This window comes from Perissodus microlepis, chromosome 7 (assembly GCF_051167445.1).
Source record: "Perissodus microlepis isolate ML-2025 ecotype Zambia chromosome 7, ASM5116744v1, whole genome shotgun sequence".
NCBI lineage: Eukaryota > Metazoa > Chordata > Actinopteri > Cichliformes > Cichlidae > Perissodus > Perissodus microlepis.
The window spans coordinates 30247003-30274900 of NC_140467.1; the positions used below are offsets into that span (position 1 = coordinate 30247003).

Sequence of the window (27898 nt, forward strand, 5' to 3'; positions counted from 1 at the left end):
TGCTTATGTAGTGCTATTAAGTGTGAATAAGTTGTGTGAAAACAAACACGCAGTTTTTTTCTGTAAATTCACAGTTTATAACTTTAATAAAAGTTGCAGTTTGATCTTTACTGTATCATAAAAGAGTGCAGTAAAGACGCACATCACCATATAAATGTTTAAGACTGATCTCTGCACAGCCTCTTCCATCTAGACAACACCAATATGACATTTTCTTACTTTAAAAATCAGACAAACCTCAGTCACCTCTCTTAAAGTGCTTCATATTTTACCCCGTCAGTACATTGTGTTAACCAATTACAGCCATTAGCTGCTCACTGCTTGGCTATTGATTTTTATGTTTTGATGTGGGGTAAATTGTACATCTTTATCACCCTCAGAGCTTTGGTGTGTAATGGCACAAACAGTCTAGCAGTAGAAGGCAGTTAGCAGACATTTAGTAACACAGGATGAAAAAGCAGCTATAACTGTAAACGCGAAAATAATAATATGTATTCTTATAGCAGGACACTTCCTTGTATGTTATCATTTTTAATATCAAATTTCTAGTGTCAAAGATTTTATAAAGTTTAATCAAATGATGCTCTGGAGCATCAGCAAGTGAAGAACCCATAACATTTTACGCTTTTTATCTGGATAACTTTTAAAAGTTAAATTGTGAAATTTACGCTGGCCTTTCTGGAGGATATCCTCCCTGAGTGTACTTATCAAATTAGTGTTAGCATCGAATGCTGAGTGTAAAGAGGCCAACTGGCATTTGGCTCCTTTCCTACATTCTTCTTAAGCTGTCAACCACTTTATCTTTGTTTCAACCACTCCAAGACACTCAAGTCAAACATTACATGGCAAGAATATGCAGTATTGTGCTGAAGTCTTGAGCCAACACTTATTTCCTTAAATAGGAAAATGATGCAACTATTAACTAAAAAGTGCATTTTTAGTCCAGTACTTGTGTAATTTGGCACTTCTCAGCCTTTCTCCCTGTCTCCCCTCTGTATGAATGGCTTCTTGACAGCCACCTTTCCACTGAGACCATTTCTGATGGGACTTTGGGAAACAGGAGATGAATCAAACGCCAGATGCAGGACACTGGACAAAGATACTGTTACATATTGTTTTCATCTTCTGCACCTTCTTTGTCCTCCATTTGATCAGTTTCCTCAAAGTTGTTAAGGACACGCTGCACACCATGTCAATATAAGCCAAGTTTTCCATTAATAGTTGTTTGTTTTGTGCAGAAACACTGTTTCATGAGTTTTATTAAATTATGTGTCTTTGTAACAAAAAAACTTTGTAAAATAATGCTTTAAAACTGGTTCTTTGCTCGGTTGTTATGTATAGGTTACACTCTTTTATCCATTGAGTTAGGTGGCCAGTGTTAAGTGGCTCGTGCTTAACAAATACACAACAAAAAATAATTTCTCTGAAAATGGGAAGGAAAAGGAATGGACTGAAAATGACTGAAAATAAAAACTCTCAAAGACCTTAAGAAAACCTGGAGAACTCTTGCTGAAAGCCACTGATAATGAACTGTGGATTTCCGGGCTTATGTAAAAGCTATTGTTTTTACCGACTGAGAGTTGGCTAGCTTGCATAGCTACTGTTAATTGTCATGCTAACTTTGTACTTTTCATTGTTGACATTCACTCAAGCAAGAAGGCTCACAAAACAGCACCAAACTATATAAGAAGCGTAAAGAAAGAAAAAAAAAATCACGACTCATCAGTAGTTTTCAAATCTGACCTAAAGTAAACACAGACATGTTGCTAACTGTATTAGTAACTTCCTTCTGGGCATGTGAGGTTGTTGACGGCATCAACAGTTGAAATAAATATCTTTTTGCAGTTTTCCAGTAGCTAGCCTAAACCTAAACATGCAGAACAGAAGTTTGGATTAAAAGTATCTCTGGTCAGCATCTGAAATAAGACATGACAATCCCAGCTTTTGGCACATTTAGTTCATATCAGGTATAAATAATACCCAGCACTTCTAATTTCCCCTCTCAGAAAATTTTAACTTTCTTCTTCTTCTTCTTCTTCTTCTTCTTCTTCTTCTTCTTCTTCTTCTTCTTCAGCATCTTCATCTTTTTCTTTGTTCATTTTCCAGCTCAGAGTCCACTCACTGTTTGGCATGCCGTCTTCTTCATGCGTCAGTCCCATATACCGCTGACTCCGGTGCTCCATAGAGAAACACACCACGTCATCATCATCTGGCTTTCTATAGCGACAAATCCTCCATGAGTCCTTCCAAGCTCTCAACTCCGATTCCTCACCCTCTTCGTAAGCCTCATCCTCAGCATCACAACCTCCTCTGTGAGCTACTGCCACCATCCATGACTGCTTCCAGGAGGGAAAGCAGGCGTTCAGTTTGTGGAACTGCAGATGGAGCGGGACATCGGGCTTATGTTTCATTCTTTTCTGTGACTTCTTCACCTTCTTTTCTTCTTCTGTGTTTTTCTCTACTATAACCTCTGCTTCATTTTCTTTCTCACCAGCCTCCTTCTCTTCCTCATCCTTGTGATGGTCAGCTTTTTTGTCATTCTCTTTAATTTCTTCTTCATCTTTCTCAAATATTACACCACCTTCCTCCTCGTCAACATTTTCATTCTCCTCTCTGTCTTTACCATCCTCATCACTCTCCTGGTCGTCGTCTGCTTCATCCTCTTCTTCTTTCTCTTCTTCTTCATCCTCGCTATCTACTTTATTGCCTTCATTCTTTTGCACATCATCCTCTTCTTCATCTTCATCAGCTTTGTCATCATCTTCATCTTTTTCATCTTCCTCCTTATCTACATTAACCCTACTACTCTTATTTCTTTCTGCTTCATTTTTTTCATCCCCACCATCTTCTCCTTTTTCTTCTTCTTCTTCTTCCTCTCCTTCTTTTGCTTCTTCTTCTTCTTCTTCTTCTTCATCATCTTCTTCTTTTTCTTTTCCTTCTTCTTCTTCGTCTGCTTCTTCTTTTTCTTCTTCTTCTTCCTCTCCTTCTTTTGCTTCTTCTTCTTCGTCTGCTTCTTCTTTTTCTTCTTCTTCCTCTCCTTCTTTTGCTTCTTCTTCTTTTTCATCTTCTTCATCTTCTTCTTTTTCTTTTCCTTCTTCTTCTTTGTCTGCTTCTTTTTCTTTTGCTTCTTCTTCTTCCTCTTCTTCTTTTTCTTCTTCTTCCTCTCCTTCTTTTGCTTCTTCTTCATCTTCATCTTCTTCTTTTTCTTTTGCTTCTTCTTCTTCCTCTCCTTCTTTTGATTCTTCTTCTTCTTTGTCTTCTTCTTCTTTTGATTCTTCTTCTTCTTTGTCTTCTTCTTCTTTTGCTTCTTCTTCTTCTTCCTCTTCTTTTTCTTCTTTTTCTTCTTCTCCACCTTTATCTTTCTTGTCCATCTCTTTGTATTTTTCTTTTTCACATACATTTGTTTCATCCTCATTGTTATTATAATCTTCATCTTCCTCGTCTTCCTCATCTACCTCTGCATCTTCATCCCTACCACCATCATGGTTTCCTTTCTCCTCATTTATGCCATTCTTGTTCTCCTCTTCCTCATCTTCTATGTCTTCCTCCTCCTCTTCTTCCTTTATTTCTGCATTCACTTCCTCTTCTTCGTCTGTGCCTTCCTCATTCAGCTTTTCCACTTTGTCATCCTTTTCATCTTCATTCAATTCACTGTCCTGCTCTTCCTCTTCTACTTCACCCTCATCATTTTCATTTGTGTTGTCTTTTTCCTGCTTCTCTACCTCAGTTTTTTCATCCCCTTCCTCCACCTCCTCCTCTTCTTTCTCCTCCTCATCGTTATCTGTTTCATTGTCATCTTTTTGATTGCCTTTTTTGTTTCCATCCTCACTTCCACCATCTTCATCCTGTTCCTCTTCATTGTCTTCTTCCTCGCCCTCCTTCTTGTTGTCAGTATCTTCATACTCTTCTTCCTCTTCCTCCTCCTCCTCATTTTCATCCACTCCTTCATCTTCTTCCTCATCATCCTCATCATCTTCAGCCTTCTTGTTAAGGGCTTTTTCTTTCTTTTCTATAACTATTTCTATTTTTCTCTCCTTCTCTAGTTTTTTGTCCACATTATTTTTATTGAAAGCTTCCTCCTCTTCAACTCCTTCATCCTCCTCCACACCATCCAGATTTCCATCCTCCTCTTCCTCATTCATATCTCCGTCCTCATTATTCACTCCTTCATCCTTCTCCTCCCCTTTGGCATATATTTCCTCTGCTTCCTCCTCCTCCTCTGTTTCCTCCTCCTCTACCTTAAACCATCCTCTTGGAGCCTTCCAGGCCTCCATCCACTCAGTGGTGTCTGTCATCTCCTCGTCCAACTCTGATGTGAGGAGGAAGTTTGTAGCTTTGCGTTTTCTCTCCAGCATGGCACTGTGTTGATGATTGGAGTTCACAGAAGCTTTGCACCACCTGTGGATGAAATCACGGTTTGGTTAAATGGACATGAAGAAGAACTTTTCATAGAAATATAACAGTAGAAATAGTAAACCATGTGTGATTCAGGCTAGGGCTGAATCAGTTAGGCCTGGATCAGGTGACCCTGAATCCTCCCTTTGTTATGCTGCAAAAGGGGGATGCTGCTGGGGGATTCCTATGATGCATTCACCTTTCTCACTCATTATGTGTTAATAGACCTCTCTGCACTGATTCATAGTTGTTATTAATCTCCAGCTCTCGTCCACAGCATGTCATTTATCCTGTCTTCCTTCCCCAACTGGTCGCGGCAGATGGCCGCCCCTCCCTGAGCCTGGTTCTGCCGGAGATTTCTTCCATTTAAAAGGGAGTTTTTCCTTCTCACTGTTGCCAAAGTGCTGATGATTGTTGGGTTTTTCTCTGCATGTATTATTGTAAGGTCTTGAGGGGACTGATTTTGTGATTTGGCGCTATATAAATAAAATTGAACTGAACTAAATTGAATCTGAAGACATGTGAGCTGATTTGCTCATCAGGTCCATCTTTGGGGAGATCACAAAAACAACCAAGAAAGACATGCAACTCCACAACAGTCAGAGGGGTTTTGTAGCTGTTTTGTTTCTGTTTGTGTCACGGCGAGTGGAGTGAGCCGTGGGGAAATAATAAAGGAGGATCCAATTGCAGGCAGTAGTGAAGGTGAGGTGGTTTATTGAACACAAAATGCAAATGGAGAAACAGCAAACAGGACTGAAAACTATTTAAACTGAGAACAACTAAACTACTGAACACAAACCAGGATGAGCAGAGGTAAATGACGACGGACAGCAGGGAAAACACACAGATGAAGCATGGTGGATACACAGACGGACCAGCCACTACAATGACAGAAAACACGACTTAAACACTCAGAGAAACACAGGGAGATTACAGACAGGTGGGGGACACAGCTGGGAGTAATTAACGAGACGAGACAAGGGAGGTAAATTGAACACACTCACATGAGGCATAGACTTCACAATAAAACAGGAAGCAAGAAACCACTAAACAAAGACGCAGACATGACACTGAGAGACAGACTAGACACTGAACTAAACAACATGAGAACACAAAACCTAAGAATTAATCCCTAAACAAGAATAACTGAAACATAGATTCATAATAATAATCATCATCATCATCATCAAAAGCACCACAATAAGAAAAGAATCCAAAATGCAAAAACACACCAAAACATAACTCAAAATACTGGGTCAAACTGACCCAGAACCGTGACAGTTTGGGTGTCTAGCTTTTCTGTACGAATGCTGTTGTGAAAAAGTATTTGCCACCTTATTGTTTATTTGTTTGTTTGCTTATTTGTTTTTGCCTGTTTGAGAAATTGTGATAGTTGACAAAGATAACCTGAGTAAATGCAAAATTGTTTTTAGATGACCATTTAATTTATTAGTGAACAAAAGCTTTCAAACCTAGGTAGAGCAAGAGGTAGAGCAGGCCCTCTACTAACTGGAAGATTGGTGGTTTGATCCCTGGCTACTCCAGTCTGCTTGCCTTGGGCAAGAAACTGAACCCCAAGTTGCTCTTTGATGCATTCATCAGCGTGTGAATGTTAGCCAGAAAGCATCAGGTGTAGAAAAATGTGCCTGTTTGAAGGTCTGTGTTTTTTGTGGAGTTTTACAAACTATCAAGTTGTCTTATCATAACGCAAGATAACAAGTCTTCATGAATCTTATTACAAATATAGCCTTTTTATATTTAGCATCAGTTGCAGAACACAGTGGTAACTCACCTGAGCTGTTGCTTATATCCCCAGCAAGTGCTCCAGCTTTTCTGCCGTTCTTCACCTTCCTCTGGAGGAGCTGCTGACAGTAGCCAGGATTTGCTCCATCCTGGTACGCACACATCAGTTATAGTCATCATAACTTCAGCGTCCGCACTGAAGGAACTCTCACTTAGCGTCTCATCATCTGTGAAGTCGTTTGTTTCAAATTCTGCTCCAGACATTTTCCATGAATCCTCCCAGTCAAAGGGTTCATCCTGTTTGATGATTCAAGAGTGGTAATACAAATATTAATAAGTGTTTATCTGATTCAGTGCTCATGTAGCATCTGGCCAAACCATAAAGAGCAGAAATCAACAATACAACAGTCATTGTAATGATCCCCACCTCCTCCTCTAGCTGTTGTATTTGATCAAAGTTGTTGGTTAGGTTTTGTTGGTAGTCAGTCCAGATATGATCCCAGTCCTTTTTCTCCTGCCTGAAGGGAAAGTTCATGATCTTCCAGGTACCAGCCCAAACAGGAAGAGAATACGTTTCTATCGCAACCTTACAAACGTTCTCTCTTTGAAATAGAATATCCCAGTGAAACTGTTTTGCCTCAGAAAGCTCCACCTGGCCTGGACTCTTCACCTGGAAACAAGAAAAATAAGACAACACTGCAAAGTTATCTACAAAATCTGAACAGGTTGTTAACTGAACAGCAAACTCTGTTTGATTTAGATCAGGTGACTGACTTGTCCCTTGAAGGATATTTAAAGATTTGTTTTGTTCATTTTTCTTCTGACCTTGTTTGGGTGTTTTAGGCACTTTTACATGTATGGCACCTTGTAAGTTCCTTCTATCAAGCTATGTCGTGTAGTCAGGACTGTACCCAAAATATATCCCAGACCTCAAAAACTGCAGGCAATATTATATTTTAGTGTTTGTACCTGTTTCCAGGATTGATTCCACTTATGAGCAGGAAACATCCATTCACCCTTCAGTCCGCTCCCCTTTGCTTTGTACTTGCTGTTCTTAGTTAGCTCTATGGTTGTGAACCCTAAAATTCTGGTTTGCAACTCTTGGGCTTTCAGAAAAAGATACTTTGGTGGCTTCAAGCTCATCCAGGAGTCCTTCCAGCAAATTCGAAATGCATCAACCTCTACTTTGCGCTTTTGCCTTCGAAGTCTGGGTGACGTTGATCTTCTCGGAGGAGGTGGTGGAGGAGGAGGGTCAGCTTTGGGTTTGGGAGGAGGAGGGACAACTTTGAATCGAATTCTGGGCTTGTTTTTTTCTGCTTCAGCTGCACCACTTGTGACCCTCCTAAACTCACTTATGCCATCTTTCATCTTGTCTCCATTAGCAACCAGCCAGTGATAGTTCCATTTTGAGAAAAGCCTGCAGATTAAAACAAAAAAACACGCTGGATCAGTGTATATGAATACAGAATCTTAGGTACAGAAACATTCATCAGCTGTGGACCAAGCAACAAACCTCCTGGCTGGCGATTACAGGCTGGTCTCAAATTATTAATTAAATGATTTGTCAAAATTAAAATGTATTTTATGTAAAACTTACTTTGTAAAAATGTTTAACCAGAAACAAACTTCTGCGTCTTTTCAAGTCAGCCCAAGCTCCATAAACAAGTTTGAGCTGATTTAAGTTATTACTTTTGGCCCAGTTATCTGTTGACATTAAAGTTTGATTTTACTGTTGTCTTTGAATGTTGGAGGTGATTCAGGAATCGGTAGAATAATGTGATGATAAATTGGGAAATAAATTATAAGATAAAAATCTGAAAATCTTTATAGCTGTATTTTCAAATTTTCAACATTTTCTTTACATTATACAAAAAAAAGGTTTATTCTCACAGATTGGTGGAACTTTTCTGCTTCCATTGTTCCTCTTTTTTGTTGTCGTCGGCGATGCTCTGGGCTCTCTTCTCCCACTGGTCTCTCAGACGACCATTGCTGAATGTTCTCTGCTCCCCCTTTGTAGACAACATCTTGTTACCTGAGAGATGTAGAAATAATAATAATAATAATAATAATGATAAAACAACCATAAGAAGCCTTTAGAGTTTTTTTTCCCCAAATGACGGAAACATTAGGATCCAATCTCAAATTCTTAAGGCCCGGTCAGCTACAGCAGTGGAAAAAATGTTGAATAGACCAAACGTAACCCAAAACTTGTGAACTATAGGCTTGACAGTGGTTTCAGCAACTTTGTGAGCCAAATGTGGTCCATATGCTACAATGTATCTGTTATTTGGTCCATGTCAGGCAAACCCTCAGCTAAGTTGAAGCAGCCTGGTCTTTGGTCAAAACTCATAGCCAAAGAAAACCCTAATACTGACGACAACAATCAAAAGTATGACTCCCATGAGTGTGGAGTAAAAAAAAATTCCATTTGTTGATTTAAAATGACGTTTGTGGCAGACCTGCCATGAGGGGAAAAAAAGTGGAATATCTTTCAAGAAAAATTATGAAAAAAAAGATGAAGATTGGATTTTTTGTTTAGAAACAAATCTTGTTTCTCGTGAACAACTTGATGATTGTACAATCAACAGTTTTGTCTGTGCTTGATTGTGGAGATGCTGCAGGCATGCATGTTTCTATATCTGTAGAACCCAAAAGGTAGATTTTTTTTTTATTCTGTTCATCTGAACGTAGCGTGTTCAGTGGGAGAAACGTTTAGTCACTCATCCAAATGACTTCTTCAGTCTCAGCTGACTGCAGGTTTCCCAAACCTTATAAACAGTACATTTGCTCAATAACTGAAACCAGCCCACTGAATGAACAGTGGGCTGGGAGGTTGTTCATTCAGTGGGAGTCAGCTGAGATGGAAAAAGTCATTTGGATGAGTGATGAAATGTTTCTCCTACTGAAAATGTTACGTCCAGATTAGCAGAATCAACCTTTTGGGATTTACTTACCTGGATGACTGAGCATGCATCAAGATATTATTTGTAGAAGTACATTATGACTCATCACAGGTATTTTCTTACTCCTCTGTATGTTATATGGAAAAAGTGTGACAATGCTTCCTAGCAAATAGAAGACCTCTACTTCTTGTTTGAATTTAAAGTGAGTACTTACAGCATCAGGTCACAGGACATTTAACATTAGCTGTACTTGCTGTTCACACTGAACTTGGAAAAACTGGAAATAATTTGCAGCCAATAAATGTAATGAGCTACAAAAAACTATGAAACTGCATTCTGTGATTCAACTGGAACATTTTAAAAGGTTATATTTGTCTATCTGCAACTACTCTTGCATATGTTTTTCTTGATTTGTGATCAGTGTAGCTGTTTGTCTCAATATTTGGACACGTTTGTTGTACACGTCTCTAAAAATAGATCTAAATTTCAATGAGACTATAAAGGATTTAATAATAACAATAATGCGACAGTGGTAGGAAGAATGCGTACATGCCAGACTGGAATTGGATGTCTGTATTCCTCATTTAGACCCTGATTCATCCACTGGAAACTGATGCAGGAAATTGAGTTCCTTAAAAGGTTTTGTCTCTTGCAAAGGCACCTGTGTTTAAAATGGGGCTTTTTTTGGTGTGCTGGTAAAGAATCACCAGAGATCTGTTGATTCTTTTACTTCTTCCTAAAGTACATCATGGGCTACTTCTGACTTTAAGTATCATTAGTTATTCAAGATTGCAGGAAAAAAAAATTCAATGTATGCTGCACATTCTTGGAACAATGCGCCTCAAAATGAAACATTTTACATAGATTATTTTTATTAACTTTCTTGTGGGGTCTTGCGAGATACTGAGACACAGATTTCTATCTGGTCTCAAAATGGAGATCTTTGGAGTGTAAGGTAAATATGTTAACAACTGCACCATGGAGCATCATTTGGTTATTCATTACAACATTTATTATTAAAACTAATTATTAAAATATCCTTTCCAGGTTTTTATTTCTTAGTTCAGATGTCATATTGTCTACCTTGACTGTATTCCTTGAAGTTTAGTTTGGTTTTTCAGTTTGACTGATTAATTTGACACTTTACTGTTTTCCCAAGTTATACTGCAATAATTTCAAAGACATAGACTAAACTTTGAAGTAGTGAACCTATTCAGAAGATCATCACAATTCCCACATTACACAAACACAATACAACACAGAAATGTAGCACAACATTTGCAGCCTATAAACACAACACACCAAATGTCCATTGTTTGTGTCCTTGTTTTCTCTGTATGGCTTTTCAAAATATGTTTCCAGTTTTGAGTAATCAGTAAATTAAGTTACTAATACACCACTGAGCTTATCTAGATAAACATACTTTCATTCCGTATTGAATTCAGAAACGGTATTCGATATGAAACTGTTCCAACACTTTAAATTGGTACTTAAAAAGTAATCACCACCTTGTCTCCTCTTAGATACATACCGATAGTTCAACACAGTTATGAGCCCAGCTTTGGTCCAGTTCTCAGTGCAGCGTCTTGTTGAATACTGGCTCATGTAACTGTGACACCAGACCACCACTTATGCTCTAAAATTAAACTCAGCTCTTCTTCAAGGAGCGACAACAACAAAACATCACAGCACTGATTCAGGAAAGATGGAGATTCTGTGTCATTTAAACATAATAATAATGTCAGTTTGTTCATTTTAATCTGAAAATGTGTATATGTTAATGCCGTTGCTGTCAGTTAATGGTTTGTACTCTTCAGTTCATTATGATTCAAAAATAGAGAGAGGCTTTCACTATTTAAATAAAATGAAGATTCTCAAAATTTTCTAGAAATAATCAGTCAAATTATACACAGGATATGTATATGATACTTTGATAAACTACAATAATATGGACAACCAGAGTCAGAGTTACAGTGAACTCAGAAAGGTCCCCGACTTTAATCTGTGTCTGCCTGGAAAACTGACTCTGGACTTAGCAGTGTCTGTGTAAATAAATGAAGCATACTTAACAGACTAATGATGAACTAAAATTAGAAAATGACCTCACATCTCCTTCACCACCTCAGTGTTCAGGATTTCCCCATCGGACACTTAACAAGAATCAAATGACAATAAACTCAAGAAAAGAAATGACTACAGGCCTGGAAGGGTTACAAATATAAATGAAATAAAACCTTTCCAAACATACCACAGATTGCAAGTATCAGCTATGATTATCTAGGCTAAAGATGCATATCTCTCTTTATTTTTGACACACAAAGTTAAAACTGTTATCCGTCCTCTCCTCGGAGTCTGAGGAAGTGGTTAACAGTTTTCATTTTTCTTTGTAGGTTGGAGGATGCGGGGGTATGAGAACACACAGGTTTCTGAGTGCTCCTGTCCTGACTAAACTTTTGTGTTGAACTTTTAGGTTTTGTCAACAAAATTGCTTGGTTAGTAAAGTAATCCTGCCACAACTGGTGCAGTGCAGATATGAGGACCCAAATGCAGGACAAAGTAACAAAAAGGGAGCTTTAATGGCTGATAAAAAAGTTAAATATAAACTAAGTCTAAAGGATAATGATACAGAAATTCAGAAACACAGAAAATCACACCGAATTGTGAAAAGTACAGCACAAGAGAGAACCTAAAACAGCGAATCAGCAAAGACAAAAAAATGGACTAAACATGAATGGTGGACTAATTACACCACAAGAAACAGGAGGGAGCATAAAAAAAGCAACCATCAACAGGCGAAGAGAATCAGGGAAACAGGGAAAGCTAGACAGGAAATAAAAATGACACATGGCACATAAAGGACTTTCAAAGTAAAACAGGAAATAACCAACAGAGAACTAACACAGACATGTCAGTGAGAAAAGAACACCGGGGGAAAAAGGTATTAACACAGTACTACAATTGCTCAGTACATAAATCAGAAGAAAAGATATGACAATAACTTAAACTCAGCACTATAATAATCATAAAGTAAAAAATGGAAACAAAGACTTAATGTCACATCAATTAAAACTCACAAAAGAGATCAAAAGAAACCAAAAATCCAAACACTAACCAAACAAACCAAAACTTAAGTTCATTAAAAAAGAATCCAAGTTCAAAAACACAAAACCATAGCACCATGACACATGCTTTTTAGTGGTGCTAATAAACACTTTCACAATGTCTTCAAAAGCCCTGAAGGCAAACTTCTCTCATATTCTGTACCTGATGAAAGATGTTGCTTTATTGAAGTAAAGTACAGGAATCAGAAAAGTTAGAAAAGCAAAAAAGGAAATAAGAATAAAGCTTGGACTGACAATCAGAGCTCCTGGGCTTGAGAGGATTCAAATCTTAATTTTAGTCGTTATTGTAAAGATTAGATCAACGTCTGACCAAAGTTGCCTTTTGTTACTTTTTGCATTCAGGAACATTAACTTATTAACAGATAATGTTGGGTTTTTAATTTGAGCATATGTCAAATATGCTCAAATAAGGTCTTTCAAATAATGCATTTATTACAGTTTGTCTGTTAGTGGGTGGAAATTATTTCTCTAAGGTCTAAGTCATCAGGTGCTAATCCTGTCCCACATTTGGAGAAAGGTAAACAGACTATTCTGGAAAAGTTTTTAATGTTTGTGAAAATGGTTGTTCTTCTTGATCCCTAATTGATGAAACCTGAGAGAAGAAATTCATAAAAAACAAGCTTTAATTACATAATCTGACTGCCCAGGATTAGAGTTCAGGTTTGGGTCATCACCAATGGTGATGTAGACCTGAGAGGGTTAAAAATGTCTTTTAAGTTTTGCTTTTATTAATGTAATACTTTTGTTATTGTAAGACTTGACAGTCCAAGCAGTTAACCCTGGGAGCCTACATTACCCACAGTGCAACTTGACCACTGGCATGTCCAAGATAAAAGTGTTTTATGCTTCTAGCAGTATTTGAGCCTTGAGCCTCTGTGTTATAGTCTAGCCCTAGCTTACAGATGCACACAGACATGTAATGTAGCTTTCTTCATTCAGTATCTGTAGTATTTTTTCTTCAACAATCTAATTGAAATGAATTATATGAGTAACTAATTCATTACAATATACAGGAAGTTCAATAAATGTAAAATTAAAAATAACAATCCCAACTTACCTGAAGTCTTTCTGTGTCTCAGTTGTTTTATTTAAATCCCCTCTTACATGTAACTCTGCATTAAAGTGGACCACAGTTTGTGTTCACTACTGACTGTCAGTGTCTGCGCCTGTCTGTCTCTACACTTTACAGCAGCTTCAGTGGTTCCTGTCTTACTCTCTCTCTGTTTTCAGTTCGTTTCTGCTTTTAACTTTTACCAGCGTACACTCAGTGTGTCCCATGTCTCTGCTCTGTGGTGAGAAGGCTTCCCTTCTTTGCTATTTTTACATCATACGCTAACAGATCCAGAGCTCTAAATTTAGTTTCAGGGTGAGGCAACGAGAAACAGGACAGGAGCAGCCGGCTGCATAGAAATACAGAGAAGTGACGTGAATTGTGCACAATCGAAATGGATTTTTAATTAACAGGTGCAGCTGCACAGACAAACAGGACAGCTGTTTGCAAGTGTTAACCAATCAGAAACCAAATGGTTTTTGAATCTTTAACAGCTGTAACATGCACATTTACTCCTCCAGAGATTTCTCACGCCGCCTGGCAATCAGCCAATCAGTACAAAGAGTCTGAAACACCTCTCCATATCAGATTGCAGGCATCCAGGTTCCCGTGGGAAAAGCTGGGTTAACTGTCTTCCTGACAGTTGGAGTACTTGGAAGTGAAACTGTCCTGGTTTACAAAATTGGTTCTAGCTTTAAAAAAAGTGTCAAGTTTGTGGGCATGAAAGCTAAAGGAGACTGTGCCATTACCCAATTAATTTAAAAGCTGCTAAGTGGGAAAACATTCCAGTTTCCTCCACAATAGCAGTTTGTTGGCTGCAACTAAAAAATAAAGGCAATACAGGAGTTTCACCAAGGGTCCCACATTAAAATGTTCAGCTTTACAACAGAAATACGCAGACTAATGAAAGTTTACAACCTGATAAAAAAAGGTTTCTGTGGAGTGCTTCCTGCTTCATAACAACAGTGAAGTGACATAACTTTTCACAACTCATGCTTGAGTTAACTTGGTCAGGCCTAAAAGTAAGGGTGTGACTGCTTTAAATGATTGTCATATCTATGCAAATGCCACAGACTGGTAGGTAACCATCTGGAAACCACCGGTCAACTGAGAAAAATTTACTCTTCCTAGCTGGTTGGTGAGTAGTTCCTGGCCCTTGCCAGACAGAATAAATCATAAAGAGGATATGTCACCAAAAACATCCTTGTGATCGGTACTAAATTGCTACAGTCACCTGTAGCAAACCAGAAACAGAACATGATCTTCAAAATAAAAGATGTGCCTTGCTACTGTCAGCACTCAGTCAACACATTTCAAAAGATCCAGTGTTTCATACATTTTTTTTTTTACATTTTTCATTTTCGGTGCGTGTTTTCATACTTTCAGTACTGCCTGTACAGTAGCTGCCAAATGTTTAGAGACAAGTTTGCTAGCAGCCAAACCAACTGCAAGGTTTTAGGTAATGTGCTGTATACCACTGTGACTAGCAATGAGAGGTCACCTAGCAATGACCTCTCCCTCCACCCTGTCTCACCAACCAGTTTGGGAATAAACAGTTTTCCTTCATGACCTTTGGCCATGAAAACCTGGGCTTTCCAAGGTGGATGGGTGACTTAATAGTGTCTACATTCACCTTTTATGGTTTATGAGGTCAATTCCTGTGAAATATTTGGGAGGTTTCAATATTTAACATATACTCTGATGGGGCTTTATTTGTTGACGTTGTCCACCCACCTCACCTTTTGTGTCACCTCTAGATTTAGTGGTTTAAATGATCTGGATAAACTGTCTGTTTGTTTACAGCCCTGTGTGATTTATTTCTAGTGATGTTACCACATTTCTAGTTATTAACTTGTTGAAAGCATTATAGAGTGCACAACATCTCATTTCTTCATTATTTATGGGAAACTTCCTGCTGTTTAGACTAATAAAGGTTCGTAAACAACTATTTATACTTCAAGGCCACCTGAGATGACCGAAATAAGGCTGCAAGGCTCAGTGCCGTGTAGTGTGACTCAACAAAATACACTGTTGACATATAAAGACTGATGGCATCACCAGAACTGTCCAATGACTTGTTTGCTGGGCTGCTCATGTGACCATATACTTCCTACACATCTTACTGAACTCTCTATACATACTGAAGTTACAGACCAGGTATTGCTGCTGCTCTCAGGTCAGGTTTCAGTGAGGTCAGACAGCAGCAGGAGTCCGCTCCACCTGTAATGGGATCCTCAGATCATCCTGCTGCTGATGACAGAAAACTACAGCAGGGCAACACAAACTGATGACCAGACAAACAGGCTTTATCACGATTTCTACAATAAAAACTGATTTAATTTGAAGGAGTCTTCACTAAGTTATAACTGCTGTCTATGTACAGTATTTCTTGATTCAAATCAAATGTTTCTTTAATGAAGTTGTTTGCTAAGATTACTGCTGTTTTATTGTGTTAGTTTATCAAATAACAAAATGGCAGAACATGTGGGTGGTTACACGTGTATTTTTTCCCACTCATAAGTTTTTTGCCAGGTTTTGAAGAGATCATCAAAAGAGAAACAACACTCTGTGGTGTCATTTAATTAATACGACGTTAACTAATTTTATTAATTTCATCTTTGTATCAGTGTACTAAAAGTCCTTGTTACTAAAAATATTCTTTCAAGTCTGACCTGGCAACAAATGCAACAAATTCTTTAAATGTGTTTTACTCTATATTGTTAAAAGTATTAACTCACCTGTTCAAATTATTGAATTGAGATGTTCCAATCACTTCAGTACAGGTGTATAGAATTAAGCAGCTAGGTATGCAGACTGTTTCTACAAACATCTGTGTAAGAATGAAACCACGTAATACCACAGAGTGGGGTCAGTCGATGCTGATGGGGATAGCACAGAGGTCACTACTTTCTGCAGAGTCAATCACTACAGATCCAAACCCCATGTGGCCTTCAGATTATCACAATAATGGTGTTTAGAGAGCTTCATGGAATGGGCTCTTTATGGCTTTTGTGCCAAATGTAAATGTTTGGTGGAGGGGGCAGAGACAGAGGTAGACAGAGCAGAGACCGCAAGCCATTCCAGGTCTTTACATCCAATATCAGTGTCAGACCTCAGCTCACTTCTGGAAAAATAATCCCAAATTCCCATAAACACTAAACCTTGTGGAGCCTTCGACCAACATATTAAAGCCTATGGATTGAAAATGAGATGTCACTTAAGTTCATATGTTTGTCAAGGCAGATGAGTGGATTGCCAGTGTAGTATATATATAAGCCAACCAATAAGAAAGTCTGAAGACATTTGTTACTTACCAGCAGCATACAGAGAACAGTAATGTTTCCACAAACTGTAATAAAGCAGAAAATAAATCTGTACACCTGACAGTTACCTAAACAGGTCAGATACGTACACAAACATGACAGCTGTGTGCAAGTGTGAACCAATCCTGAACCAAATGGTTTCTAAATCTTCTTCCTGCTGAAACATGCACATTTATTATAACAAGGGTCCAAACGGTACCTCTTCCACCTGACCTGTTTAGGCGCATAATCCAGTCTTGTGTCTCAGTTTTCTGGGTCAACTGTTATTTCTGTGGTGCATCCAGAAGTGTAACCATTTCAATCATTTAATGATTGCACCTTTCATGCATATACGGAATGCAGGCCGAATCTGTCATGGTTCTGTATTGGAAAAACACTCACCCCATCAGTAACTGGTTGTGTTTGGACTAGACAAGATTAACATGTAGAGACCAGTTCAATCAAGTCATCACTTAATGACACCATTTCAGTCACTTCAAAAAAGGTACAATGTCACTGTAGTGTAACCCGGTGTCTCTTTATGTGTTCTTCAGCCTCCGTCTCACATATTGACAGTGACACCATCACAGTTTAGTCCCATTATCTCTCTTTTCTGTCTCTCTGTGATTTTACCAACTTGTGAAGGACATACCCAAGTTTTTAGCAGGTAATAAAAGGGGATTTTAGAAATGTACTCTCTGCAAACAGCTACCTGTTTTTACCAATAACGACAAAGATTACAATATAATCTGTGACGGTGAACTGTTTGTTGGTGAGAGAGCAAGAAAATTAGCTGCTAGTGTTGATTGTGCTGCAGATAATTTTGTCTAGTTTAACCATTTTTATGTTGGTATTGAGATATTATTATGAAATTACTAATTCTGACTATAATCTCATTAAATTATTATAACAGTCTTCAAGTTTTATCACCAAAGTAATCCTTGAATGATAGAGTTTGTTACAGAAAAGTAGTCTCAAGAAATATATCAAGACAACCACTAGCAAGAACAATCATAACTTTATTTATTGCTGTATCATCTTTATTGTAGTACAGGTACATAATTCAAAAACAACACAACAACCCTCAAAACAAAGAACATAATACCCTCAATGTAATAATAGCAACAAATTTATATTTTCATGCTTATATATTTTTAATCAGGGGAAACAATAAATGTGTCTGACAGCATTAAAACTCTAAACTTCTGTCATGTTGATCCTGTCCACTAGGTGTTCTCAGTGAGCCTATTTCTTTTATAAGCATGGCAGTCTTATAAGTGACCTGCCTCAGCAGATGCTATTATCAGCTTATATATTTCCAAAACATGTATTTCCTAAACATCCAGATTTTCTGTCTCCTTGGGACTCAAGAGGTCTCACATGAGTGACTTATGCATCTGACCTATTATTTAAAGCAGGTTATTTTTAAAATAGAAACAGTGTCGCTCTTAATTTTAACTACAAAGCTTTACTTCTCAAATATCAATTGCTATTAAGAAAATAATCAGCAAAATGCGTAAAGAACCAGTAAATCATTTTCCCCCTTGGTTTGAACCAAATGAGCTGAAATACAGATACAAGAGTGACTTAAGGGTCCAATTTTATGGTATGGCTTTTTCTGATTGTTCCAACTTGGACCAAAGTGTGAAGACTATGCATTTTAAAACTGACCATATATTTAGCACTGCCCTTCCAGCCAAGATACAGGATTGTAATCAAAACAAACATTCTTTTATTTAATGTGCACCAATATCAGTATTAAATGTAAATGTTATGTCCTATAACAACAATGAATGCAGGGAATTTAGTGAAGGAAATATGAAACTGTGATGCACAAACATTTAATGTCTGAAACCAGATTTGAAGTTCCTTTTAGCTACTAACGTACAAGTGAACATGATATTTATAATTATAGTAGTTTTCATACCACTGCGCAGAAATTCATGAGACTAATTTTTTACTCCTTCAGTTGAAATACATTGTTTGACATAATATTCACTTTCATAAACACTACCAAGCACTTTCATGTAACTTTGTCCAGCCACTACAATTCTTTCCTCAACAATTCAAACTTCACGTACTACTTCACTTACTCTGTTTTTCCTCAATCATAAATACTAGCTTTGATTGTGCATACCAGAAATTAATTGGATCAGCTCTTACAGTAGCCAGAATATGTTAGGGGAATGCTATAGCACACTTTAACAAGACTTTTAGCCGTTGACTTAATTAAAAAAAAAAAAAGGCACATCCTTGCAAATGCTAAAATTAACCTTTGTCTTTGTGTCCTAATGATTGGAAAAAGTGTGCTATGCCAATCAAACATTTTGTCCAGCCCTTTTAAGCTGGTTGTGAAAAAGACCCAGAGTCCCTTCCTCTCGTTGTGAAACTGACAATACTATAACTCATAATTTATTTTTAGTATTTTTGTTGTGAAGATCTTTATACAAAAAGGGAAAAATGTGAACATTTCTTTCTAGAGGCCAATTTAAAAAATTAGTTTACCAAAGATTAGCTAGCCATTAGCTTGTTAGTAAAGGGTTTGCATATAATCTGAAAGACAGAGATTCACAAATCTGATGAACTACATAGTCATGTTCTACCTATTTTGCTTTTGGGCCATTGAGAGGTTTGTATGGTGGAACTAGGAACTTCCAGGAATCATTCCAACCTGACAGCGACTTGAAGGACATTTGCTTTTTCAAACTATCAGGCCTAACCAAGAATCTCCAAGATTCTTCCCACTCTTCAGGGAACCGTTCATTGGTTTTATCCTCAGGATTTAGCTTTTTTCCTGAGCTACCTTTCCTTGAACATGGTTGGGTTTTGCACAAGAGGTGGCATCCTGCCCACTTCTTTTCTAATTGTTTGTCCTTGTCATTGTTGGAGTACAAATGCCTTCTTGTTTTGGCTGTTTTTGTTATGATGACCCTTGGGTCATTGGTTCCCTTTAGCTTTCTTTTCTCTTTGTTATGCACCTTGGCACTCTGCAGGAACTCATGGGAGTTTCTCCAAAGGCTGTAGTTTGGTGTATTGTTGTCACACATGTTTCTGATGTCATTTTGTATTTTCTTTTCTCTTGACCATTCGACTGTATACTGACAATGGTTAGAAGGGGACTCCCGCCAGGATTTTTCCACTTGTGGCATTGGGTTGGCAAGTCTGAATGACTTTCCCCACTTGCATCCATGCTCACTTGCACTGGCATGTTGCTGTTGAATAGTGTTGCTTATGCTTTGCCTACTTATTTCTGAAGATTCAAAATAACTTGGCTGATGACTGAAAAGAGATGCAGCTTTCCATGAAGGGCTCCAATCTTTCTCATGGTATCTTTCCCTGAAAATCTGGCTGTCAAAAGACCAGCTCATTTTTGCTTTGATTCTCTGCATGGAAGTCTTCCCCTTTAGGGGTTCGATTTCCAATGATTCGTTCACCCAGTTCTCTCTACGCATTGATTCAGTCCAGTGTGTGTGGTACATCGACCACTTCCAGGCTTCTCTCCACTGAGTTAAGGAGGGTTTATCATGATGCAACTGAGTCTCTGAGACCATCCAGGATGTCTCCCAGTCTGAAATTGCAGTGACATGTCTCCCTTGTGTCCATGATTTGTCAGGATTGTGAGAAGTACAATTTCCTTGGTGGATTTGCACCTTTTCCTGTCCAGGTTCTGATCGATTCTGGTGTCTTGAGAACTTCCACGATTCCTTCAAGCTCCACTCCCTAGTTCCCTCACTACTAGGGAATTCCACAAGTACAATGTGGCTCTGGTACTTTGCTCGAGCTACACGGTTTTGAGCTGGGGTGGACCAACCCTGCTGCCACAGGTCAAGCACTTGGTACAAGGGCTGGCATGTAAACTTCCATGAGTCATTCCACTCTGCACCAGCTGGCTTCATATAACCCCCCTTTTGTGAATCTTTGAAAGAGCTGGGTAGGTTTATCCTCAGTCTTCTTCTCTCCAACCTCATTCTATGCTTGATTGTCCTCCAAGAGTCCCTCAGTTCTGAGCAAGGCAAATTGTTTTCTAAATATTTCAGAAGAAATAACCTAGACTGGCTGAATTCGCTCTTTGGCTGATATATTATGTTGTGTTTCAGTTGCTCATACTGTAAAACTGCTTCTTCTGAAGTTGAAAAATACACCTTAGGGTTGTTGTCCAACAACTGAGACTCCAAAGCAGGTTCTGCCATTGGTGGCAAAGTCTTAAGGACTTTCTTTATTTCCTCACATGGTTCTGAGTTGTTTTTGGTCACCTGCCATGACTTGCTCCACTCAGAGACTCCATTAAATTCTTTGCAATGCTGCAAGTATAGATGGTTGTCATTATGGTCATGTGACATAGGCATGATTTTGTGGAAACAGGGCTCTTTCTGTTGGTTGTGGTCATTAAAGTCATCATCTTTTTTCAAAGTAGGATTTGAATTCTGAGACTTGTTAACAACCACCATAGCTACTCGCCATGAGTTTGCCCACTCTGGACTCTGAGATTTTTTGTGTTGAGACACCTCAGATTTGTTGTAGCTATGGTGGTTTACAAGCCTCCAACATTCTTCCCACTTGGAGCTTATCTCTTGATTGCTGTCTTGCTTCCTAGCAACACACTCATTCAATATACCATCACCTGGAACACTGATTGGATCCTGCTGACTTGCTGACTTGGTTGATCTCCATGACTCACTCCATTCTGATGAGTGCAAGACTTCATCGTGGTGCTCAGTCTCAAGCAGCAATGTAAAAAATCCAGATTTGGGGATATTCTCTCCATTTGTATCTTCTTTGCTGCATGGATCAGATTTTTTCCAGGACATCTGCCAATCTTCAATGGGAAGACTCAAATTTAGCTGCTGTGAATCCATCTTCCTATTGTCAGGTTTTATCCAGACATTAAGGTTCTGTGGATCCATCACATTTGGCTCATTTGACCAAGGTTTCCCAGTTTCAGAGCAAGGTTGCTGGGTTGCAAACATCCAGCACTGGCCCCAGTCTATGGCACTCTCTGTTGGTGATCGCAAGGATTTGTTGTACTGCCATGACTTCCCCCACACCAAAGTGGAAGGTTGAGTTTGAGTTATGAACATGAGTAATTGCAGCCTATTTATTTTTTTGTCCTGACCCCTTTTGTCTTTAAGGTTGGGAACTGCAGTAGAGAGGCCTTTGCTGTGGCTTCTTGGTCTGCTGAGTGGACCTGAGCATGTGACATGAGGAAGAATACGAGGAAGCTGGGGCTGTTTGCTCTTCCAGATATTGTTGTCTATCTGAGCCTCAGGTGGTTTAATTTTCCTTTGCACCCCTTTGTATCCTACCACTTTAGAAACCATACGATTTGCCCAGTCCTGGTTAATTCTGTAGAAACACACATAGAAGAAAAAATGCATAACCTATAACAATCATCACACTTTAATGTAAACAATAAGCCAATGATGATTATGTTGTTCTTGCACTTGCATTTTTACAGCCTAAAGTGATTATCATGTGATACAACTAACGTTATTCATATTTCAACTTTCAGGTAAAAGTCTAAATCAGTAAAAGAAAGCTGATTTTGAAATTAGAATAAAGAGCACTTCATGTTTGTGATTTTTACAGTTATTAAAATTAGGACTTTTCTGACAAATTGTTTTGATCAAGCACTAATTTGTTCAGGACAGAATGTTATTAGCCCCACTCAACTTTTTCCAACTACATAAACATGGACATAAATGCAGGAATAATTGACTTTTGTTTTGTTTTTTTAACAGGAGACTGAAGGCTGGAACTTCATGTAATGCTCATCTTGACAACCAGATAATTTTAACCACCTTTAATTGGAGATTAAGTATCAGAATTTCAGGACACGGACCCGGCTAGTGAAATCCAGTTTAAAAACTTCTGCAGTGGTTTTTACAAAAACTCATTATGAATCAGTTCACCATAATTTATTTCATGTTTATGTTCTTTTACATTGTCCTGCTTATGGAGTCTTACTGTAATATACAAAGCCTGTCTTTATTTGGAAACTTATTGGAAAATCTTACATAATCAGGAGACAAGAAACTAAAATTAACACACAGGATTATCTTAGGGTCCTGAAGATTTTTGTCTATATTTCCATCTATATCATTTTACCTACACTGATTCTATGATATCATCATGCTGCCTAGCAGGCAGGAGGACCATGACTTTACAGATGACCTTGCACGTCTTAAAGTTGATGGGTTCAGAGAGAATTTACTGTGCTTGCACCTTAAAATCATCCATTAGAACAATAAAGTCCTGGAAATCTACAGCAAACAAGAGGAGCTATTGGGTTGATGGACAGGCAATGGAAAATACGAATGAATTCACCTTACATGAAGAGAAAAATAAGCATTTCAAGAGATACAGAGAAGGGCACAGCCAGTATCAAGAAAGCTCAGCAAGCCTTCACAATCCTGCGACCTGTCTGGAGATCTAGAGCTACGTTAAAACCAAGCTCCCGATATTCAACTCTAATCTGAACCTGTCAGTGCAACCAGTCAAATGTCACTCGAAAAATTGTTTAATTGCAATCCATAAGAAAAAGTGAAAAAGAGAATGCCCCAACATGACATGAAACTGCTGAAGCCCTATGCTTCTCAAAGAGTGTTGAAATTACAGTCACAACTTGGCTTTTGAATTTAAGGTATTCGTTTTATAAGAATATTAGATCTAACTACTAGAGATGGACCGATCCCAATACTACGTATCGGGATCGGTCCGATACTGACGTAAATTACTGGATCGGATATCGGAGGGAAATAAAAAATGTAATCCGATCCATTAAATATCAAAAAAGCACCTCACAAAACTTGCGTAACTCGGCTCATAACCATAGCACGTTGGAGCTGTATGCGTCACGTGATAGAACGGCTGTGTGTATTTGTAGCCTGGCTAGCAATCCGGCATTTCATCTCCGAGGAAGTGATCCCAGAGAGAAGTAAAGCAAGTGTGTAAGTTCATCTCTGAATGTTTGTAAAGCATTCCCACGTTAAGCTTAACAACCGATATATGGAGCGACTGCCTCTTCTCTCGCGGTGAACTGAACTTCAGGTAAGAAGTTATGACTGCAGTCTATCTGGGTCAGATATAAACCAAGTTTAGGTGGAGTTTATTTTCGTTATGCTGACTTTTTACAGTCAGTTACAATAACTCGTGCTGCGTACTGGCTAGCATGACAGAGTTTATATACTACTGGGTGGGTGCTATGATATTATTGATGTTGAACTTGTTTTATCTTATTTTATTTGTGAGGTTAGTTATTAGAGTTTCCAACCATCCCATAAAAATCAGAATCATCTCGTATTCAGAGAAAATATTATTCGTTTCGTATTGGAACAGTTTGTCCCGGACTTTAGCTACAATGAAAAAGACACAAAGCTGGAGTTATTCTGTGTCTTTGCTGCACAGCTGCCTCTTCTTCTCTCATTCTCCCCCCTCCCTCTCCTGTTTCTTACTTCAATCATGAAAACTGATCAATGATCAGCTGATCGGCTTTTCTCTCTTGTTTGTTTATCGCCCACTTTGCGCCAGAAAGAAGAAACCAGCGGATGTTGCGCTAAACAACAGCAGCACGTTTAAGCTTGATCAGCTGTTTTTAGAATTTATTTAATATTAATTTCTAGTATCAGCTGATGTTTGCTGGAGCCACAGCTGTAAAAGCTGCTGGTCATGATATCGGTTTGGATATGTGGTGAGAGGGAAACATGAAGATGAAACCAGGAGATGTCCTTACTGAATCATCAGAGCTGAACAGGTGATGGAGAAACAGGTTTACCTTTTAGGTGACATGAATGAGTTGAAGGGAAGTTATGAACTGTTTCTGAGAGACAACTAACACCAGGATGCTTTTTTATGTAGCTGACAGCTGGTAACTGTGCAGGGGCGGGTCTAGCAAAGTGTTGCCAGGGGCACAGGTAGGGCATTAACACGGAAAGGGGGGCACAAAGAAATACTTTTCTTTCTTATTCTCATTTAAAATGTCTTGCTTTTAATAAATAATTATCCGAATCTTACAACAAATGTTTTCATCTGATGTAAAATGTATAGAAATCCATTATTGTACATAGTAATTTTTTTAGGGTCCCATCATAATTTCTTCAGAAGTAAGTACTGTATATGATGCCAGTATTTTCCCACATTTTCTAGATACTGTACCAGTACTGTGTGTAAAATGCCATCAAAAAGTCAATTAAGTTTTATTCTTTCTCACCTGTCTTTCTATCTCCTTTCACTTTTTAAAGGTTGCCATGTTAGAAAAAATATTTTGCCCTGCCATGCTGTTTATTGATGTGGCAAATGAATGGTTTATGAAAATATATCTAAATCTGTCATCAATAATCAGTAATGATCATGTCTCACCTCTAGTCTCCTCTGTCTTAATTTCAGGTTTTCACCATGTGTTGTAGATAGTTCAGGAGGTTAACTCGACCAAGCAGTCTACTTTCGGGTACTGTTCAGAATACCAGAATAGGGAGGATGGTGTAGGTTTAAGTTTATTAGATTGATACATATACCAACAAGACAGTGTACATCACTGTGACAACAGCGTTTGTTTTCATTCAAAGGCTTTATGGTTTTTCCTATAATACATGGTGGGCCGGTCTTTAGTCAAAATGCCCGGGCCGATTTTTTGTCCCAGTCCAGCCCTGTCAATGATCAGCTGATCGGCTTTTCTGTCGCGAGTCTGTCTCTCTTGTTTGTTTATTGCCCACTTCGCGCCAGAAAGAGGAAACCAGCGGCTGAACAACAGCAGCACGTTTAAGCTTAAGCTGTTGTTAGAAGTTATTTAAGATTACTTTCTACACCAGGATCTTTTTCTATGTAGCTGACGGCTGGTAACTGTGCAGGGGCGGATCTAGCTAAGTTTAGCCAGGGGGGCCGATAGGGCATGAACAGGGAAAAGGGGGCACAAAGACATACTTTTCTTTCTTATTCTCATTTAAAATGTCTAGATTTTAATAAATAATTATCCGAATCTTACACCCAAAGTTTTAATCTGATGTAAAATGTATAGAAGTCCATTACTGTATATAGTAACTGTTAAGTCTAATATACCCTAGTAAGCTATAGTACTTTTTCCTTTGGGAAGCAACCATCTGTGCAGTCTGCAATTCTGTTGAAGAAAGATGTTGAATCTATTTAATTATTCTTGAAAAATAACTGATTTCTGTGCATTTTTTCCCCCCACACTGCATCAAATTAAAGTTGATTACGTTGATTAAGCATCATGAGGTGGAGGGTGGTTCCCTATTTTTTATTTTTTTGCTGGGAGTTTGCAACCCTATTAGTTAGGTTGCTTACTCTTTAAAATACCAGAATAGGGAGGATGGAGTAGGTTTAAGTTTATTAGATTGATCAGTGTTGCTGAACTATGAAATATTTTGGGTGCAGTGTATTGTTTGCATACAGGTATAACAGAATAGCTTTAGTGTTTTGGGTTTTAACTTGAGTATGAACTTATACAAAAAGCAGCAAGATATTAAAAACAAAGTTTTATTGATTAAAATACACTATATCGGATTCATATCGGTATCGGCAAATATCCAAATTTATGATATCGGTATCGGACATAAAAAGTGGTATCGTGCTGTCTCTACTAACTACTGCTAAACACTGAATTCAAATGCACTTTAATGAATATAGCGAGAGAGGGAAATTCCTAGACAGAAATAGAACAGAATCTGATTTTCCTGGTTCAGGAAATTAAGAAACCTCTGTACTTTTTTGTGGTTTAAAGTGTCTTAATTTTTATGTTTAATGTACGGTAACTTCACTCTGATCTTCTCTCTTTCAGTTTTGAGGGCCAGCTGTAATTTGTGTCCCTTTTTTCAGGTATTCATTACACGTCCCAATAAATCAGTTCAGCTGCCTGAGCTACCTAAAGTGTCATGACATCCAAGGCATTCTAGCGCATGTACCTCCTCTCTTAGCTCTGATATCAGGGTTAACTGTTAACCTTTTAGTCTCATGATGGATCAAATTCTACTTGTAGGACACCATAATTTCTACCTTTTTATTATTTTTATTATTATCATCCCTGATATTTTATGTTCATTTTATGAAAGCAAATTTTAGGCATAAGAAACACTTTTAATTTCAATAATTTGTCAGTCTTTCAGCATTATCATCTATTAAACTTTTCTTCTCTCCCCATTACTTTCACCAGAACTCTGGATTTTCTTGGGTATTAGAGATGAAGAGAATCTAGGTGTCACTGAAAGAAAGTGCTGGTGCAAAAACATGTACACTGTGACAGCAAAGCTCATATTTAGAGAAATAAAAAATGTTAGAAGTTAGTAAAAATCTAGTTTAAACCATTTTAAGACTTCGGCTCATGTTACTGAATTGGACATAAGCCAAATGAAAAAATGGAAGTGCAAATAAGTCATATAGAAATCACCTCACCTCTGTAAGACTTACACATCAAAATGACTTGTTCTGCTTTATCAGAAGTAACTAATATTCTGAGAGATTAAGACAGTAAGTTCTGTAACACTCTTATACTTTAGGGCTGTTAGAAGGTAGAGTTTACTGTGCTCTAGACTCAAATAACTAACAAAAATGGTCTTAGTAAAATAGTAAAATAAACAAACAAACAAATCACGTATACACATGCATTCCCTTACGAGGGCAGAGCGCTCTTCAGTATCCGTTCCTCCTCCAGCTTTATCTTCAGTTCATACTCTCGCATTCTGATCTCCCAGACGTTCTTCATGATGGAGGCGCCGCAGCCAACCACCTCTGGGTTCCTCTCACTGGACATCTTTAAGCGGTTTCAAACTCCCTGCACACAGAGAGAAACAGACCATTTGAAAAAGTATTAGATTTGTATTTTGACTCAGTTTTGAATGCCATTAATATCTCTCACATCCTGCAGAGATCAAGGAGCTGTACCTTGAGTGGTGATAATCTGAGTGACCAGGGTGGTGACACTGCCAACAGCTCTGCTGCTATATATACTGTCAGTCTGGGAGTCATTAACCTGCTGTTAGACATTTAGATAGGGACAGCCCTATCTAAAAATATAACAGCCTCTAACACACACACTCACAAGATAATCTACACACACACGCCTGCAATATTACTGTTGTAGTAGCACCTACTGTACTGCAGTTGAATTAGGGAAGGTATCTTAAGTAGGGCTGGGCAAAGGCTTTTTTTAACCTTGCTGATTATTTTTTGTGATTTGTGTATTTTGTTGTGCTAATATGCTTGTCTATTTATTAGAAAATTCACCTTGAGATAAATAATAATAACCTTGTAAAGCAGAAAGGCTGAAGGTGGTGCCTCTTTACTTTCTGTTGTGTTGAATAAGAACTGAGAGTTGGACAGATACCTACAGAGATTCTGTATAATGTATTTTGTGGAAGTATTCTTTTTTTTTTT

At 38.2% G+C, this 27898-nt stretch overlaps 2 protein-coding genes across 2 annotated transcripts; both read right to left on the minus strand.

Annotated features, from left to right (window-relative positions):
- Positions 1 to 76: 76 nt before the first annotated feature.
- LOC146383370 (uncharacterized) lies at positions 77 to 13416 on the minus strand. Its single transcript, XM_084932563.1, has 6 exons — positions 13221 to 13416; positions 8029 to 8170; positions 7108 to 7555; positions 6566 to 6808; positions 6188 to 6435; positions 77 to 4398 (listed from the first exon to the last, which is right to left on the minus strand). Exons 2-6 carry the CDS (start codon positions 8160 to 8162, stop codon positions 2013 to 2015), a joined length of 3459 nt encoding a protein of 1152 aa, XP_084788689.1. The 5' UTR covers positions 8163 to 8170; positions 13221 to 13416; the 3' UTR covers positions 77 to 2012.
- Positions 13417 to 18834: 5418 nt separating this feature from the next.
- On the minus strand, positions 18835 to 27275 carry LOC146383371 (uncharacterized). The gene is made up of 2 exons (XM_084932564.1): positions 27139 to 27275; positions 18835 to 21859 (listed from the first exon to the last, which is right to left on the minus strand). Exons 1-2 carry the CDS (start codon positions 27273 to 27275, stop codon positions 19120 to 19122), a joined length of 2877 nt encoding a protein of 958 aa, XP_084788690.1. The 3' UTR covers positions 18835 to 19119.
- Positions 27276 to 27898: the final 623 nt, after the last annotated feature.

Bases quoted from the DNA above. Each gene is read 5' to 3' on its own strand.
- LOC146383371 (XM_084932564.1), bottom strand. From the start codon at position 27,275: ATGTCCAGTGAGAGGAACCCAGAGGTGGTTGGCTGCGGCGCCTCCATC. The intron at 21,860-27,138 runs GTAAGGGAATGC...GTGTTTCTACAG, and splicing joins CTGAAGAGCGCTCTGCCCTC to AATTAACCAGGACTGGGCAA.
- LOC146383370 (XM_084932563.1), bottom strand. From the start codon at position 8,162: ATGTTGTCTACAAAGGGGGAGCAGAGAACATTCAGCAATGGTCGTCTG. The intron at 6,809-7,107 runs GTACAAACACTA...TCTTGTTTCCAG, and splicing joins GGAATCAATCCTGGAAACAG to GTGAAGAGTCCAGGCCAGGT. The intron at 6,436-6,565 runs GTGGGGATCATT...ATCATCAAACAG, and splicing joins TACAACAGCTAGAGGAGGAG to GATGAACCCTTTGACTGGGA.